The following is a 19,457-nucleotide window of genomic DNA, read 5'->3' as shown; positions in this document are numbered from 1 at the left end:
CAGGGCATACTGTTGCTATGGTAACCTACGGTGTCACGAAAATGACAACAACGTGTTCACCAATGATTGGGCAGTTTTTTAATACCATGATTGTAGCATCAAGTGATAAAGAGTGGTTATAACGACCCATCAAAATATAGGTGCTGGAAACTGTTCTGAGCCACCTTAAGGATATCATCGTAATTAATTAATCATTATACTGTAATTCTGTTTTCTTGTTTGTGTGGCAAATCAAAATATAAAAACCCTAGCTGTTTCATTGTTCCGTATCTTCTGTTGTAGTGGTGCGGTTTTTTGCAATAGTCTACCTGTGAAGAAAAGCACAAACTCTCAAGTTCGGCTGCAGTGGTTTCTTTATCACCCTCTGAAACACGGCAGTCATGTGAGGCTGACATAATTTTTAACAATTTAAAAATTGATTGAGCAGATTCATAGACTACGAGTAGTCCATCTGTCGCTTAGCTCGTCGAGCGAGACCGTAAATAAACCGCTAACATAAAATGGCTGCGTGAAATCTTGGGGCGAGACGCGCACGAAAGGAGGGACTACTTTACCACCTAAGCTAGACTACGAGTAGTCCCTCTTTCGCTTAGTCCGTCGTGCGTGACGCAAAAGAAAACCGCGAGAAAAAAATGGTCGCATGGCTATTTTTATCTCGCGGTTTTCTTTCACGTCACGCACGACGGACTAAGCGAAAGTTGGACTACTCGTAGTCTAACCTAAACCAGAGAGTTTGAATTACAGGAATTATGCGTTGCTCTCACAACGAAAAATATGATTGGCCTATGTTAGGAGCGTTGACAAAACGTTGTCAACATTCGAGATACGTGTGACGTCTTGCAGGAATGGTTATCTCCCGGGGTTATCTCGCTCTCTTAAAATAGAAGGCTATGTTTCGGCCAGCCGAAATATAGTACACTTTAAAAAAATCATCCTATGTTGTGTCGGTTTCTGCTTTTATATTCTTCATTTTATATGTGAAGCCGATTAGATCACTATTGATCTAACGTGTACCAGCAGGATCATCGTTCCGGTTGCGTGCTTAAACGGGTACGTGTGGATTTTATACTGAAGGGGCGGCCCTGCGATGGACTAACATCCCATCCAGATAGGACCAGAAATACTCCTGGACGCTGAATGCTACAGAAACTTGGAGAGCCTCCTAAGAAATGGCCCAGACTTTCTTTACACCTGTTTTCGTGCGTACTAGCCCCCCGACCCCGCCCCAGCTCACCCGTGCCCAGTCCCATTATAAAGTAACGAAAAAAAAATGCTTCTCCAGGGCTGTGGACTTAATGTTGATGTATAATCTAAGGCAAGTCAAAATTATTTTTCACTATCAAAGAAACGTAAAAAGTAGTATCCGTGTGTTGTACAAATTGTATCGCATTAGTAAAATAAACAAGATTGTAAAGTACAGTACAGTACAGTACAGTACAGTACAGTACAGTACAGTACAGTACAGTACAGTACAGTACAGTACAGTACAGCACAGCACAGCACAGTACAGTACAGTACAGTACAGTGCAGTGCAGTGCAGTACAGTACAGTACAGTACAGTGCAGTGCAGTACAGTGCAGTGCAGTGCAGTACAGTGCAGTGCAGTACAGTACAGTACAGTACAGTACAGTGCAGTGCAGTACAGTACAGTGCAGTGCAGTACAGTGCAGTGCAGTACAGTACAGTACAGTGCAGTACAGTACAGTACAGTACAGTGCAGTACAGTACAGTACAGTATAGTACAGCCAACTTATCAATGTATAATTCAGCAACAAACGTTCCTTTGAAGTTTTGTAGCAAAAGTATATTAAAGATGAACTATTATTACTTTGGAGGAAAAGAAACAATTTCAACCTGGCTGCGAGAAAAGACAATACGTTTGTTACGAAAGGTTGCACTTATCGTACCGTGGACATATCCTAAAAAAAATTGAATAACAAAATTACAGATCAAAACATTAGTTACAAAAACTTACACCTTTTCACTTTTGTTATAAACACTAAAAATGTAACTGTAACTTATTTCTTTTTAAATTCTACTTAATTTGGTTTTACAAATATTGATATTGTTGGCCTCTTCTAGCTTCTACTATTTCTTTACGGAGAGCGTTCTTCTACTTAACAACTCTATGCGATTTAAAGACCCTTATATCATATAAACAGTACCTAAAAAGAGCATAAAGTGTCTTTACACAGACTAATGCTCGTTAACTTTTTTTCTTTTTTTTGTACCAAAATACCTTTTTACGTCAAACGTACACCACTCCGAATGAACAGCGAACAAGTATTGCTAATACCTGCACGATGCCGGTAAGAGCCGCCCGCAGTGCATCATGGTCGTTATATTTCAACATAGCATAAGTGTTTTCAAGGGGCGGCCATTTTCAGATCTTGCAATGAAGAATTTCGGGAACGAAGACATAAAAGGATGGAACAGTGCTTTGCGCAAAACAGACTTCTTAATAAGGTTAACTTGCAAACTGTTCGATGCAGCTACCATGATGCACTGCAGGCACGTTGCACAGAGGAAACTGGGAACTAGAATTAAGAACGCCACGTCAAACTAAGCAAACTATTGTGAAGCTCTCATTGCTGTTAATTTCCCTTCAGACATTAAAGCCTTGATCGGCAATAATACTTAAAGTTTTATATTGTAAGAGTTCCTCTACATACAGGTCCTGGTTTAGTCAGGTACAGTGTTCCAAAATGAAGGTAGGCAGCTATGTAAACACAACGTCTTAGTCACACCTAGAAAGGGTCATAAAGCAAATGACGAATTCGGTTAACCAGGTCAAAAACGTGGAAAACTAATCCATAAATCAATCAGCCATGAGGTCAGCAATAGCTAGCAATAGCCTTAACTGTACACTTCAGCAATACTGCTGACACTTTCTGGATACCGCTTTTTACCTTATCATATTCCAAAACACTGTTATATAACTAGCAAATGGCTTTCCGACATTCTACTTTTTACAGCAAAAATCTCACACAAAATCGGGTTTGGAAAAAGGAAATCAGAAAGAAGCAACAACTGCCAAAGACCCCGTTAACCCACTTTTACCAAAACATTGGCACTAAAAATTGTCCAGGAAATCATGCTTTTACATGAGATCCACACCAAACTAGAAATATCCAAAAAATACAAATAATGCAACCCTAAATTTGAACACTTTCAGTTTGTCTATTGTAAGTACTATTTCCAAAACGAGAGCGAGTGTATCGGGGTATCCAAACACCGAGAAACAAATGAAAGCACGAGGCCGTAGGCCGAGTGCTTTTATTGTTTCGAGGTGTTTGGATGTAATATATCAAACACGAGAGACAGTGTTTCATCGGGATATCCAAACACCGAGTAGCTGTATAGAGAGTTGAAAATACGACGCGCAGCGGAGTATTTTTGACGAAATTCCAGGCGTTTGGATAGCCGATGAAACATGCCTCGAGTGTTTGATATATCTGTTCAATCGAAACAAAAGTTAAGGAGGAAACGGAGAAGTAAAATCGTCAAAATCTATGTTAATTAAGACCGGGTATCCAAACCCCCTTCACGGTTGGGATTTTGTTTGTTTTAATTTTATGAATTATTAATGAGTTTGAGAAGTAAAATCGTCAAAACTGTGTTGCGCAAAGTTTGTTAAATAAAAAAACTTAGTAAATATTCATTATTGCGCGAAAAGTACGTAAACATGGATATTTACTAAGTTTCTTTATCTAACCCAAAGCACAGTTGTACTTACAATTCAAGATAACCGATTGGTTGCTCCAAATTCCAATGTGACGTCATCACCGATAAGTACGAACGGGGCCCAGTATTTCACTCCACTGAACTCTTCAGATTCTCTCATAGACTTCATGGCTCGGTTCATAGCTTCACTGGCACTTTTCCCTTCGACCAAGTGTTGGTAGAAGCTCTTCATGAACTCCAGAGTGGCTGCGTCATCAATCGCCCATAATGACACCAGAACAGAACGAGCACCGGCTCCCAAAAACGCGCGTGCGATACCAACCACACCCTCAGCTTTAATCTCTCCACGGCCACTATGACAGCAACTCAGTACAACCAGTCTTGCTTGCAGCCTAGCATTCAGAACATCTTCCATTGTCAAAAGATAGTCTTTCTCCTTTGGACGCCCGGTTGCCCGTGTAGGACTTGGTGCCAAGGCTATTTCGCCGGTCTCTATGCGACCATGAGCTGCAATGTGTACTAAGGCCACCGAGGAGATTCGTTGTAACACTGCATCCTTTGTCGCCTCGGTTCCAGTGAGAGGCTCGATGTCGAGTATTCGTCCGATCATCTCTACTTCCTTTTTGGCGAACGGTAACTGGCGAAGCTTTCTTCTCTGATATTTAACTTCTTGTACCCACGGATCTCCGACAAGCAGAGCCCCAGTCTTGCAGTGGTAATCAACTGGACAATCTGTGATCAGTTTCAAACTAAGCAGGGATGGAATCATTCGGATTCTGAAAGATTCACTCAAGTACTTGGAATTAGTATCCATGAATGCCGCGTACGGAACCAAACACAGTGGACCTTCGGGAACAAGTGTAAGTTCGTTACCACGAATTAAGTCCGCAATAGGACTAATGATCAGATCGTAAAATTTCTTTAAGGACGTTTGGTTAAGATGCAACGATGGGGATCCTGCTTGTTCATCTGATGTGTCATTTGTGGGCGTTTCGTCTCTCAACTCTAGTGAGCGATCTTCGCACTTCACATCAGCCCGCACATCAATTTCTTTCCGAGTCTCTTGTGCCAAGGACTGCAAAAATGTCGTCACATCATCCACCGAAGATTTCTCAACGATCTCCTTCCTTCTCAACTTGACATCGTTTCCTTCCTGGCTCACCCAGAAGACGATTTCTTGTTTGCCAAGTGCTATGAAAATTGTATTTGGTGGCATACATCTCGACGTGGAGCTGATCTCTTCTTCCATTGTATCTGATTCAACGTACGGTGGCTGGATACTGTACTTTGCCTTCATCAGATCTTTCAAGGCTTGTGCTCGTCCTTGCTCAGCAGCGGCGAGGCTGTCGACAACCTTGCCTTGTTTTAACAATGTACACCATAAACTTGCGTACACAGTTTCGCTAAACTGACGGAAACTAATTTTCCAGTCATCTTTTAGCTGAAGATCAGCCCTAATATCATTTAATTTTTTCACACTTGACTGATAGTAATCAACTGCCTGGGATAAAATGCCCTGTGCTTCAAAGGCAGATCCAAGGCCATAAAGCATTTCTGCCTCACCCTGTCTGTCTTCAACATTTTTGGCAATTTCAAGACCTAATTCGTGATAGTAGATGGCGTTTTGGAAATTTCCGAGACAGCAGTGAGCTTGGCCAATACTGCCATACCCATTTGCTTCTGAAGTCCTGTCTCCTACATCTTTGGCAATTTTGAGTTGGAGTTCATAATACTCTATGGCTTTTTCGAAATCCCCGAGTTTGTGATAAACGACGCCAAGATTGCCATAAGAACTTGCTTCTCCAGGCTTTGCTCCTATTTGTTTGGCAATTTTTAGACTCAGTTCAAGGGAATCTATGGCGTTTTCGAAATCCGAGAGCATGTGATACGAGTTGCCAAGGTTACCATATGCTCTTCCTTCTCCACTCAAGTTTCGCAGTTCTCTGGAAATGTTAAGATGGAGTTTCAAATAGTCTATTGCTGTTTTAAAATCTCCCATATCATGATAAACCAGGCCAAGATTTCCATAGCAATTTCCCTCTCCAAGTTTGTCTTCCAATTCTTTTGAAATTTGAAGGTGGCGTTCATAGTAGTCTACGGCCTTTATAAAATATCCTTGAGTGAAATAAATGTTGCCAAGACTGCTATAGGCGTTTCCTTCTCCTGTCTTGTCGCCTTCTTCTTTTGCAATTTTCAGTTGCTTCTCGAAAACGTCTTTGGCTTTTCTGCAATCTCCGAGACTGCTATAAACATGTCCCAGATTACCATAGGCGTTCCCCTCTCCTATTCTGTCCCCTACTTCTTTTGCAATTTTCAGATGCTGTTCGCATGCGTCCTTGGCTTTTGTGAAATCTCCGAGATTGCTGTAAACGATGCCAAGATTGCCATAGATGTTTTCTTCTCCTATCCTGTCTCCCAGTTCTTTCGCAATTTTTAAGCCGAGTTCGTTGAAGTTTATGGCCTTTCTAAAATCTCCGAGAATGTTGTAACTTTGGCCAAGATTGCGGCACGCACGTTCTTCTTCAGCTCTATTTCCCACTTCCTTGGCAATTGTCAGTTGGAGTTCAAGATAAACTACGGCCGTTTCAAAATCTTTGAGACCGCAATAAGCGACCCCAATATCACCACACGCGTGTCCTTCTCTGGCTCTGTCCCCCAGTTCTTTGGAAATTTCAAGATGGAGCTCATTGTATTTTATGGCTGTTTTAAAATCCCCAAGTTTGTAAAGGGCACTGCCAAGATTCCCACAGGCATTACCTTCTCGAATCCTGTCTCCCAATCTATTAGCAATAATTACATGACGCTGAAAGCAGGGAATGGCTTTTTCAAAATGCCCGAGACGGTAATAAGCCATGCCAAGGTTGCTATATGCCTGTGCTTCTCCAAATCTGTTGCCTGATTCTTGAGCCAATTTTGCGAGCTTTTGAAGGTAGTCTATAGGGTTATTTGTTGTTCCTGGGACTTCATGACCAATGCTTACATTACAGCACTCTTGCTCTTCTGCAGCCCTATCACGTAGTTGATTTGCTGCTGTTTTTGACACTCTCTATTGGAGTAGAGCAGATTTTTTTTATCAATACTTTTTTTTTGGAATTAAGAGCCCTTTTCACGGTTAATTTTTCTCATTTGCATTACAATGTAATCCAACGTGGATACGAGGCAATTTCAGGCTAAAACTACAAAACAGCCCGAAATTGCTTCACCTACATGCTAGATTTTATTGTAATGCAAATAAGCAAAGGAAACCGTGAAAAGGGCTATTGCCACACACTTAGAGTACCTACAGTTCGGCTGTTTACCATTCTTACAATACTCAATGCAACATGGCTACTTTTTTCCATCTCTCCCCCTCTGTTTTTCTACGTCTACATAATATTATTTACCGCAGTTTGGCTCATATTATCATTCGATACATTTTTTCTTCCTTTTCATTGGCCGAGAGCACACCACGTGGCTTGCAAATAACTGCCTACAAATAATGGGGCGCTTTCCATTCGACCAAAAATTCCGAAATTTTCGAAACGGGGACAAATGGTACGGAAATTTCCAAGGAAAAGTTGCAGAAAATCCGGAAAATTGTTGAATTTCCGAAAAGCGAACCATTCAACCGAAAATTCTGGAAATTCCAGGATGAAAATCAAATGGAACGGAAATTTCCAGGAAAATATGTTGGAAAATTTAGGTACACCTCACGAGGTTGTCCTCTTTTTCGGAATTTATGCAAATTCGCAATTTTCTATTTAGCGCTAGTTCTTTTGGCCGCGATGACAGCGAGTTGGACATCTCACGCAAGGGTGACGGCGACGCGTATTCGAAAATTGAAATACTTAACAGTCTTTCCACTTATATGTCGATAAATACTAGCTACAGCTAAATTCGTGAAGAAAGCGTCTCATAAAAATAATGCCCCTGTGATGAACGCGTTTGTTTTGCACAGGTTGGCTAAGAAATGTACAAAGATTTATAACGCGTACAGAACCATTGTACGACTCATTAAACCCTTTGTTTTGCGACTTTTTCGCTGCCGTTGTGGTTTGTATAAGGTTCCTGCTGTTGTGGTCTATAAAAAGTCACGATGTCGACATATCAGTCTTCTGTTTGCTTCTATATTTGCGATTTAAACCTCGAAGTCATTGAAAAATTCCAAGGGAACAAAACCGTGCGGTTTGTCGTTTTCCACACTGGAAACGTCTGTACCATTCACCCATGGAAATTTCCGGAAATCCACACCGGAATTTTTGGTCGAATGGAAAGCGCCCATGGTCTGCTCATACTTAGTGCAAAGAATTATTCTGCTAGTTGGTAATTACAACCACGCTCTCGTGTGAAAAATGGCGGATCGCTTCCCTGAGCCGTCAAAGAGTGATACAGATATGAAAACAAACTCGGTGATCGAATGAAAAAAATCATTATTGAACTCGATTATCACAAAATATCGTGATTTGTCAGTGTCTCGGAGATTACAATTGATCTGCTTGCCACTGACAAATCATGTTATTTTGCTCAACCTCGTTCAATAACTGTTAATTTTCCGGTGAGTTGTTAGACATTAGATTCGCCTTTTCCCCCATATATTTACTGTAATTTTTGCCGTGTTTGTAAGACGGCGTCAGAAACCGTGGAAATGTCTTTTAAGAGGAGATATGAAATATTCATTTTCAGGTTCTAGTGAAGTTTCTTCTGACTTTTTACTCATGCATCAATGACATTACTTGTTGACAGTTTTGTTTCCTCAGTTCCGTGTAGATAGGAAGGCTAGCATGATTCTGCTTTTAGATAAGAATAATATTGATATTCAAATCTCTCTACCACGATCATGATCATCCTAAGGACAGAATGAAGCCACTGTTGTAAGCAACTTGGTGCATTTGTTAAATAGAGTTACAAATGCGCGCTCCATGCTTAGTAAATTGTCATAAAGAAAAGCAAAACCAAAGTAATCACTCTAGCCAATCATAAAGAACACAGACAATCCAGTGAGCCAATCAGAACTCGAATTACCGGAAAACTTGCGCGAGCGAGTCGCGATTGGTTCTGGTTTTAATTGGATGGAAACGTCAATCATGTAGTGTAGTAATACAAAACTATTACTTTTCGACGCTAAAGTGAAAACAGCTCTCACATTTGAGTGCGTTAAGTGACGTAGAGGGTATGTACCAGCTTGGTAGAGAAATCTTGATATATTTTTTCAGCTGTTTGTTCTCTTAACAGGACTTACTTGGCCTTGTAAAGACTGACATTCAGCTCTGCTGTTCATCTTAACTCCGTTTGTTTTTTCAAGAGCTTTTTCCCTTAAATCCACCAACTTCCGGTTATTCTTTTTTATCTTCGAACAGTTGAGATAAGTAACATAATGTGATATGTACCAAAGAGCACAAAATCTAAAAACATCGTTAATTAACGAATAACCATCTTGAGCTCCCTGCAATTTTGAAATTGGTCTACATTCTTTAAAACCTATTGAGAACAATTCACATAGCCTGAAAACGTTTTCATCATATATTGTAAGTTTACTTTTAATTGCAATTTTAGCTTTTTAGCCTTTTTAGCCTTTTAGCGTTTTAGCCTTTTTATTCCGTTTTTAATCTTGTCATGCGCATTTGAAAATTTTATGAAATTTATAAATGTTATTATTATTATTATTATTATTATTATTATATTCTTAGCTAACTTGGCTTAAAAAACTGGCTTTTTTCATGGCACGAGTTGACGAGCACGCATGCAGCTTGAATCATCTAAGTTGACATAGATTTAGCTAAAAATCTTCGAAGCGTCAAAGGATACTGCTAGTCCCTTATCACACCAGCTAATGGCTTCCTTATACCGATTTAGCTCTACGCATGCACTTGCTCCTGAAAAGAAAACACGCAGTGTTTGACAGGCAATATATGTTAAAAGTAATAATAAATAAATTGAAGAAGGCTACAATTAAAGAAATTTACCGGATAAAATCAATCAAAGAAATTTACCGGATAAAATCAATCAATCAATCAGTCAGTCAGTCAGTCAGTCAATCAATCAACCAACCAATTAACCAATCAATTAATCAATCAATCAGTCAATCAATCAATCAATCAATCAATCAATCAGTCGGTCAGTCAGTCAGTCAGTACGTCCGTTAATCAATCAATCAGTCAATCAACCAACCAATTAATCAATCAAGCAAGCAATCAAAAAATCAATTAATAAATGGACCAGATCTTTTAAATACTTCCAAAGTAAATTTTAGAATTAAAAAATGTTGTGCAACAAAATTGAAACAAAACTTTCCTGGACTAGAAATTTTTTGAAACGACCCCGGGATTCGCAAGATATTTTTTAAAAAGGTTTGGTTAGGAGCAATTAGACACCTTTTGACTTCCCAACAAACCTCACCTCTCTCTATGGGTTTGATGTAGGAAGGTTGCAACTCATTGGCAGCTTTTACGTCATTCAGTGTGTCGTGAAAATTTCCTGTAGACCGTATGAAATGTACTTTTAATAGAGACGAAAGCAGATTCATGAAAAACGCACATATAAACCTTGATGGTAAAATCAACTGAAATTTTGTATCTTACCCAAATAGAAATGGGCTGTTGCTCTGTTACTGTACAGCTTTGCGATCAGTTCCTTATCGGTGCAGTTCACTTTAATTCCCTCCGTGTAGAAGTGTAAGGCGTTATTGAATTCCTTCTTTTTGAATTCATCATTGCCGTCATCATTGTACACCTCTGCTATCGCTGAAACAAGAAATGGCAACTTTGCTTTGAGAGTTTTGTAAAATATTTTATAAATACTTTTTTAAGGGGGGTCCTTCTTAACTACTAATTCGTCTTGAATTTGTTGCTATGAAAGGTTTCTAACCGCCATATTTTGAAAACCAGACCTTCTCATGATAAGCTTTTTGCACAGGTTTGTTCCATTGAAGACTCCTGCAAAAGTTTCAAACCACGACCATATTTGGCCAGTCATGTGACCAGAATATAAAACCCCTAAAATTAAAAGCCATCTATATCCGAAAATTTAAATCAGTGTCAATAGATTAAGAACGTCCGGGTGCTTAATGCTACGTATGGGTTTTATGAAGCTTGCATTATCATAAAAGTTATGAGGTAATTAATAAACACCCGTATTAACAGACGTTCTACAGTAGCTTTCCTCCTTTACCTGTAAACAGTAATTCTATACGTGGGGTTACAAAGAAGGCTAAGTTATTTCTGATTCATAAGAAAAATCGGAACTCTTCCTCTTTTCTTCCAAGTTTTAGGGATTTAAAATTCTAAACGCCCAGTTTGGGACTGGCACTACTTACGCACGCGAAATCATATTTTTTTTTCAAAGCAAATGTTCCCTCATATAAAATTCACCATTTAGCACTGCAAAACGGCCCAAAATAGCTCTGCTTTAAACAGCGTCTTCAGCAATCTCTTAGCAACTGCTCTATAAAATCTGTAGTCACGAAGGACCCCCCTTAAGGTTGACTACCTTCTGCCTTCTCTTTAAGCCTATGTTTCGCCTACTTTGAAATATGATAGGGTTCCTGATCTCAGAGTACTTAGACGTTTGCTAAAGATTACACCCTTAAATATAAAAGAAGAAATTGACAGTAGTTTGTCCCAGATAGAAGTAAAATCTAGTTTATGCTCTGCAAATTATATGAGTACAGTAAAGGGCATTAGTAGTAGTTTGATATTTTAGATTTTGCGATGTATTTTTTTTTTTCACCCACCTCTTAAAGTGTCGTCCTCAAAATCCAATGTTCCTTCCACAGGCGGTGTCGTGCCATTGGTTTCTCTCCTTGCCATGAATGATGGGGGTCTGGTTAGGTTTCCAAGCTTGTGCTGCTTAAAACTACGGAAGAAATTAAGAATAAATGTTTTCAGCTGGGTTGAACTTGGTCAGTTGCAGACTTAAACTGTACAACTCGGTTCTGTGATCTAATGGGATAAATCAACAAAAAGTATCACTAGCTATTTTAACCACAATTCTGAAAAACTAAAAAGACACTCTTTAACACCAAAAGGACATCCAACAGAAGCGAAGAATTGTTGTAGAAAAATGTTAAAATTTATAAAAGCCCGTGTACAGTTCAAGTGCCCCATTTATTATCAGTAAGAGCAAATTTCAGTTTGCCCGTTTTGATCCTGGACCAATATCATAATAAAAGGATTGAACTGATCGATAACAAGCTGTGCGCTTTTTAATATTTTGAACTTGACAGACAGACTGGTGGCCAATCTGACAGAAGGGTTCTTGCCCAGAGTGGGTACTTCGGTCCCCTTGTTGTACCATGATCCGAGTGATTTTAGTAAGTAAACGTAACTCAATCTGTTCTTAGATTTTAAGAATCCAGTCTTGGATTATGCCCAAAAAACGAAGTTTAAGTAAACACAGCGTAGATGATCACGATTTTACAGCTTATAGCAACGGAGTAAGGCTTTTTTTTTTCCACCCCTGGAACGAAAACCACCCTGCTCACAAAAAGCCTCAAGATGCCTTTAACGCTGTAAAATCGTAAGAAACGACAAGAAAACAACTTAGGTGAGTTTAAAGGAAAATTTTAATGTTCATTTCGTACACTTAACAGCGACAGAAGTATGTTCCATATAGTGTCTTTATAGAACGAAGGTCATGTCTAATTATTAACTACGCTCCGTATAATTAATTAGGGTTGACCTCTTACACTATATGTCGATATTATGACGCTCACATACTGAGATTGTGCTACCTGTGACAAAATCAGTTTTCTCGTTCTTGGAATAGGCGCATCGTTTTAGGGATGAGATTTATTTTGTGGGAAAACTTTATCATAACACCAGTGGAAGGAGTCATCTTCGGGAATGAAATGTTGGCGGCCAACCAGCTTGTGCTGAGAGGTACTGAGAACCTCTTGACTCTCAGAGCCAGTATGACTCAGTATCGCGAGACCAACTGCTAAAAGCTAGCCGAGAACTTAGACAAAACAAACTACAAAAGGCTGACCTTGACTGTTGTTGATCGGCCCTAGATGATCACGAGACTGCCACAAGACAAACTAAAGTTAGCAGAAAAAAATAAGTTATACTACATGTAACTTCCTGTTTGTACTGTTGTTAAAGCCACAGAAATTTGCGCGTCGCTCGATTTTATAATACTCTCTTTCTTCCTATAACCTTCCAGGAGCCAATCAATCTAAGTAAGCTCTTGCAATATCCTAAGACGCGCCAATCAACGTTTCCCCAAATTTCCATGCATCAAATTGACGCGACTGGCGCCAATGGGTTTCAGTTTCGCTTTGTGCTTATCACTAGGATTCTGGCGTTCCTAACCTTTAATCTTTCTCAAGTCTGCATGCAGAATAGATACATTAACGAGAACATAAGCGAGCTCAGTTCAGCACATATCGAAGCAAAGTGGGTCGATGTTATCCCAATAAATCGTCCAGTGGTTATTCCGAGGGAGAAATTACTGTAAAGTTCTGATAGAGAAAAATTTTGCTCAGGTTCAGAGCTACAAAGATTTTTAGCCACAGTATATGAAATATTGGGATGCTTTAATAGAATTTGCGGCCTAGTAGACTAAAATTACAGACTTGTAAGAATGTTTACTACAGCAAAGGTTATAAATCTTAATAGTATTTATGTCACAAGCCCGTTTTGTGGTCTTTTGCAACTGTCGCCAGATTAGAACAAGATGGATTTATATAATATAACTGCGTCTATGGCTATACCTTAAGCATCAGACGATTTCAGCCTGATGTGTCCTTTACATCATGACCAGCCTCTAATAGCTAACCAGTTGAATTGAATCAGGAGAAAACTTCACATGCCGTGTGATAGCGAGACGATCTAGACGGAACAGAGCGGATATGCAAATTAATTTATTGGAACTAAAGAAAGTGTTTACATCCTGTAGTGAACTGGGGTTCAACGCAAGGGATTGGTTGGAGACATGAAGACACTAATGACACCCGTGACGTCATAGGACTCGTTCCCAGTCCCTGCCACCCGATGTGACTATGGGTCGGGCATTTGCAGTCTTTCCGAAGCTCCAACGTGGGGTCTTGTTCAAGGATGCTAGCCGCACCGGGGACATTTGCAACATTTCTTCAAAATATGACAAATGCCCCACAAGTGTCCGGGGGTAGGGGTCGGATAACTGGACCAGGAGTCTCATTAGTAAACGATTGAGTCTGATCTGGTAATCTTGTGTCCGCCAGAGCTCCGCTAGCTAAGAGGAGCAGGGCGCTCAGGCGTCCTATACCCTGCATTTTTTTTATTGTCAGACCTCGAAATGTGTCTTCGCACCGAAATTTCTCGTATTTCGCCGGGAAATAAAGGTTTCGGGTTACATCTTTAGGCTAATTTACGGTGCGAAAAACAAAATGATCCCCCACGAAAACAATACACCAGCTTTCCATTAGTGGCGTTAAAATGCTGCTGCTTACCGCTGCTGTTTACACGAGCGATGAAATTCCCGCCATTTTCTCAAACTTCTGTCTGGCCGACCCGCGAAGCCAAAACTTGCGCATGCTTATTACGTTTTTCCGTTCTGACTGCGTGCTCGCGTTGTCATTATTTAGTTTTGTATGTTAACGGCATGACAACTTAACAAATTGACGTCACTTTTTTATACGTCTGTCCTCTTATTGATGATAAGTGCGTCATAACATTGTCAAAGTGGCTGTGGAACCACGAGCCGCCGGCAAGTGGTTCCGCAGTAAACTTTGATAATGTTATGACGAAATTTATCATCAATAAGAGGATAGACACATAAAAAACTGACGTCAATTTTTTTTTACAATACCCAAAACTGGTCAAATGCCGGGATTGAATGAGGGGAAAAGACGCCGTAAACATGCCGTAAACAAGGATAAGTGAATTGTATTCAAAATGACGCAACATTGTCAATAGCTTTTCCCGCTTTTTGATTGGCTACTTAAAAAAGTCCAAGTTAAACTTAAAGTTTGCATAAAGTAAAATTTTATCTGTCTGTATTATTATTGATGATAAAAATGAGCCAGTCAGCGCGCGAGAAATTAGACAGTAATTGTAAAAAGCAAGTTTGACTTCGTTTTTTTATTTACTTATTTATATGTTTTTATATATACATTTATTCATCCATCACTTGTTGTTAAATTAGTTCAGTATTTATGTGTTTAAATTCTTTGTTTCGTAAACTAATCGTCATTCTAGTGGCATGTTAACTCTAAAAGGAAATTTCACTCGCGATCCTGACTGTTCCAGAAAAAAACAATAACAATGAAAATTGCATTAAACAACTTCTTGGTAAAATAATTTGAGATCATGATTTCCTTAAATGGACTTTTAAATACTCACTTTTGAAAACGTTATTATCTTTGGTGAAATATTTGGGGCTCGATAATTTACAGGGCAAGATCCCCCGACTCAAACATAGCTTTAATAGCTGCATTTAATTTAGCTGAGAGGGAGTACAAGACGCCAATTCCGATGATTAAGATTCCAACTTGGCCGGCTCTTGCTCGGCACCGAGGCTTGGGAGTCACATCGAGGCTGCGGGATGAATGAATGTTCTGGTTTGCTTTTAGCCTGCGTAGCAAACGTTCCCGTACGAGGCGAACGTGGGCTGCGCGAAGGAGTTTTTCGCATTCGGGCCGCGCGAAAAATGGGAAGAAGTAAGAAGGTGGAAGGAGGGGTAGGGGAGGGGAGGGAGTTCCCTTCGCTCCCCCACCCCTCTCCTTCCACCTTTTTGCTCCTTCCCATTTTTCGCGCGGCTCGAATGCGAAAGACTCCTTTCGTACAGGAACGCTCGCTACGCACGCTATTTTGTTTTTATCTCCTATAGAGCCTCGGGGTTAAGTTGGAAATTTTATATATCGAAACTGGCCTATTCCTTTGAGGCGTACAAAATATTTGAGATACCCTTTACGTCAGACGAATACGGAAAATTTCAAGGCATACGTGTTATCCGATTAGTACGCTCCAAGAATAATATAATATACGGCCATTTCCCGTATTTTTCTTGCGGTATTATATATCTGTGATGGATTTAATGCGTTAGAGTAATAATAAATACGACCAGTAACAAACGGTTTTATTCTCGGGAACGGAAATTCTTTTGCTCTGAATTCATGACCCAGAACCTCCTGACTTTGATCTGTCGCTAGATACATGATACTGTGCAAACCGACATTTAGTTTTTACAATCAACTCCTTATATGCAAAAATTATTACATAATACTAATTAATCACCTTTAACGCGTCAGTGGTTTCCAGACATTTCTTTAAATGTTCCTGCTGAGAATTTGGCACTACATCAATTCTTTGTTGTCTGTCGATGTCTTCCTATTTTCTCATCACGTATCCGCTTAGCATTGTATTGTTAGTATCAGGAGAAGTCGCGTATGTATCGAAGAGCAGCTTTAAGCTTTGCTGAACGATACGAAAGCGCTCGCAAAAGATTTTGACCAGCAAGCTGTAGACTAAAGAACATTACGGAGAATAAACTGTTTTGTCTATAATGCGTAACATCCATCATGAATCCACAGGAATGCACGTGCGTAACGTTTGTGCGGAAACAGCTCGAAATATTCCATATAAGGTAATAAATTTCGTCTTGCTTCAGGCTACATTAAAAAGCCCAACACCTATAGAAACCCTTATATCTCACCAAGAAGTGTCAAAATTCTGCGCGTCATGGTCGGAAGGTAGTCAGTTTCATTGTTAAAAGCTACAAATTTACCGAGACTTGCGATGCAGATGCAAATATTTCGCTTTCCGCAAAACCTTCCTGTGTAAACATCACCAGGCCGGGGGTGTGAAAGGGCTTACAAATTTCAGCCAATCAGCTGCTTGCACGAATCGGCTTGCTTATATAAACAGTGTCACAGCCCAGCGTTGTCACTCTATTAGTTGGGCTTGCAGTTGCAGTTAGCTTGTAATTTTGAATTGCTTCATATTCGAAACCCTAAAATTTCAACATGGCCGATGAAGATGTTGCTGCTTTGGTTGTCGACAATGGCTCCGGTATGTGCAAGGCCGGTTTTGCCGGAGACGATGCTCCTCGTGCAGTTTTTCCTTCCATCGTTGGTCGTCCAAGACATCAGGGCGTGATGGTCGGTATGGGTCAGAAAGACTCGTACGTCGGCGATGAAGCTCAGAGCAAGCGAGGTATTCTTACTCTGAAATACCCCATCGAACACGGCATCGTCACCAACTGGGATGACATGGAGAAGGTGAGTTTTAAACGCTTTCCGTGCAAAGTTTTGAGCAATTGATTTACTAAGAATACCGTTTTACATTTCAGATCTGGCATCACACCTTCTACAACGAGCTCCGTGTAGCTCCCGAGGAACACCCAGTTCTGTTAACCGAGGCTCCACTCAACCCCAAAGCTAACAGAGAAAAGATGACACAGGTAAAGTTCGTTCTTTCTGTAGACGTGACAACTTATTGCTACGGTTGTAGTCTTCTGAATATTTTTCTGTTTTCAATTTTCTCAGTTGGTGGCCGTTTACCTTTCGATTTAGATATTTGTGAGTTAAATAAACGGGGCCTCGAATCGAACTTTGAGCTCGCATCTTACAAAAGCTGATTTAAACTTTCGCTCCAAACACACCCAGCACCCTTATGATAATAAGCTTCGTATTTCACGCTTGCTTGAACAAAATTTCAATAAGGGCTGCTCGTCTTGGAATACTCGAAAGAGGAATACTTGCATATCCGGCGGACCCAGTATCGAAAACACGATTTCCGGTAGGCGTTGCATAAGATGGGCGAGGCTGTGCTAGAATCTTAAAATGTTGCAACTCTACGCCGGTAGAAAAATTTAGCGTTTGCGAAGTAACGAAAGCGTATCTGAAAATTCTTAGTCATAAAGAGGAATCCGCCCACTATATTGCTCAAGTTTAGCGTACACAAGCCGATTCGTTTTGCAAGTCAAATATATTTTGTTATTTTTGAACCTGACTACCTGAACGGAGTTGTTCTTTTGCCTTATAAGGTAATGTTGCTCTGTGATTGGTCAGGTCAGGGATAAGGCATACTTAGCTCGGATTCGAACCGTACAATGAGCTAGTATTGTTTGTTTAAGTACAACACAGTTCAATAATTTAAATCGCGAGTTTCTTAATTGTTATTGTTTTTGATCACAGTAGACTGCAAGGGCAAGTAATCGTAGCCGTGGTTTACAAAGTGATGGCCAAATCTTGCTGCATAAATTTTTCGTGCAGACATTTAATAAATCCTAAAATATGAAATGTCTCTTTGGTTGAATCATGTCATTTCAAACCGCGTCTTCTCGTGTATACCGGTAATTAATTCTATATATTGAATGAAAACAGTACGTGCTGTTTGACGGAGCTGAAAGTTTCTGTACGTTTTTCAAGAAATAGCATAAGGGAAGCGAGAGAGAGGATTTAGCAAGCAATCGAAAACTGTATTCGTACTTGTTTTAATTTTACCCCTCATAAGCAAATTTAAGACAGACTGTCACGCAATCAAAGGGTGTGACGCATTGATATGGCGACCAGTTTTGATTCAATTTATTGACATGCTTCTTTTTTTTCCACTAGATCATGTTTGAGACCTTCAATTCACCAGCCATGTACGTTGCCATCCAAGCCGTGCTGTCCCTGTACGCCTCTGGCCGTACAACTGGAATCGTCTTTGACAGTGGTGATGGTGTCAGTCACACTGTTCCCATCTATGAGGGTTATGCTCTTCCTCATGCCATCCTTCGTCTTGACTTGGCCGGCAGGGACTTGACTGACTACCTCATGAAGATTCTGACTGAGCGAGGCTACTCCTTCACCACCACAGCTGAACGTGAGATCGTGCGTGACATCAAAGAAAAACTCTGCTATGTTGCCCTCGACTTTGAACAAGAAATGCAGACTGCTGCCTCGAGCTCCAGCTTGGAGAAGAGCTATGAACTTCCTGATGGTCAGGTCATCACCATTGGCAATGAGCGCTTCAGATGCCCTGAGGCCATGTTCCAGCCCTCTTTCCTTGGAATGGAATCTGCAGGCATCCATGAGACCACATACAACTCCATCATGAAGTGCGACGTGGACATCCGTAAGGACCTGTACGCCAACACAGTGTTGTCTGGTGGCTCCACCATGTTCCCAGGAATCGCTGACAGAATGCAGAAAGAAATTGCTGCTCTGGCTCCACCCACAATGAAGATCAAGATCATTGCTCCTCCTGAGCGTAAATACTCTGTATGGATTGGAGGATCAATCTTGGCCTCGCTGTCCACCTTCCAACAGATGTGGATTTCCAAGCAAGAATACGACGAATCTGGCCCTTCCATTGTCCACCGCAAATGTTTCTAAGCGGCCAGAAATGCACTGATAATGTGAAGACATTTTCAGAATTACACACTGAACTGCCATTAAGGGCTACTCTGAAGACTTGAAAATCTTTTTTTTCAAGACAACGTTTGACTATTGTAATAAGAATCGTGATAGTTTTTATAAAAATGTTGAAGATGTTCAAAATAAATTTTGTCGACAATAAGTGACAATTAAACTGTTAATTTCTTTCATTAAGATGGGTGATTATTTCTTTTGAGAGTGAGAGGTGAGAGTAGAACAAAAAGCTAAACGGAACAAAACGGAGAGGTACACAAATAGATCGATATCTTCTCCCTACTCAAAATCTGCCTCGTGACAGGAACTTAGGCCAGAAGTTCTTAATTCTTGTACTTGGTCTCCCGTTCTACAACCTCTATCGTGAGAAGATCAGGAGAGAGTTAAAATCAAATGACAGAGGTTGAAATATGGTGAGCGAATGAACCTCGTAGCCGCCTGGTAAATAAACCGAAACCTT

General features: G+C 40.3%; 2 protein-coding genes across 3 annotated transcripts; one reads left to right on the top strand and one right to left on the bottom strand.

The window, feature by feature from the left end:
* Window positions 1–1,285: 1,285 nt before the first annotated feature.
* LOC110039642 (uncharacterized) lies at window positions 1,286–16,500 on the bottom strand. Of its 2 annotated transcripts, none has more exons than XM_089281144.1 (9): window positions 15,876–16,500; window positions 13,373–13,490; window positions 11,393–11,514; window positions 10,242–10,403; window positions 10,060–10,137; window positions 9,469–9,536; window positions 8,903–9,010; window positions 3,737–6,730; window positions 1,286–2,747 (listed from the first exon to the last, which is right to left on the bottom strand). In XM_089281144.1, exons 3-8 carry the CDS (start codon window positions 11,466–11,468, stop codon window positions 3,740–3,742), a joined length of 3,483 nt encoding a protein of 1,160 aa, XP_089137270.1. In that variant the 5' UTR covers window positions 11,469–11,514; window positions 13,373–13,490; window positions 15,876–16,500; the 3' UTR covers window positions 1,286–2,747; window positions 3,737–3,739. The 2 variants fall into 2 exon arrangements, with proteins under 2 accessions (XP_089137270.1, XP_089137269.1); XM_089281143.1 differs by lacking the exon at window positions 15,876–16,500 and adding an exon at window positions 12,646–12,697 and having other exon boundaries at window positions 13,373–13,549.
* An 18-nt stretch (window positions 16,501–16,518) lies between these two features.
* On the top strand, window positions 16,519–19,173 carry LOC110039641 (actin, cytoplasmic). The gene is made up of 3 exons (XM_020744770.2): window positions 16,519–16,858; window positions 16,930–17,040; window positions 18,197–19,173. The coding sequence occupies exons 1-3, from the start codon at window positions 16,604–16,606 to the stop codon at window positions 18,959–18,961; spliced, it is 1,131 nt and encodes a 376-aa protein (XP_020600429.1). The 5' UTR covers window positions 16,519–16,603; the 3' UTR covers window positions 18,962–19,173.
* Window positions 19,174–19,457: the final 284 nt, after the last annotated feature.

Source organism: Orbicella faveolata, unplaced genomic scaffold, assembly GCF_042242905.1.
Source record: "Orbicella faveolata isolate gen_17 unplaced genomic scaffold, um_ofav_v1 contig_48, whole genome shotgun sequence".
NCBI classification, from domain to species: Eukaryota; Metazoa; Cnidaria; class Anthozoa; order Scleractinia; family Merulinidae; genus Orbicella; species Orbicella faveolata.
The sequence above is the reverse complement of the archived record's forward strand: the minus strand, read 5'-3'. Positions and strand labels throughout refer to the sequence as shown.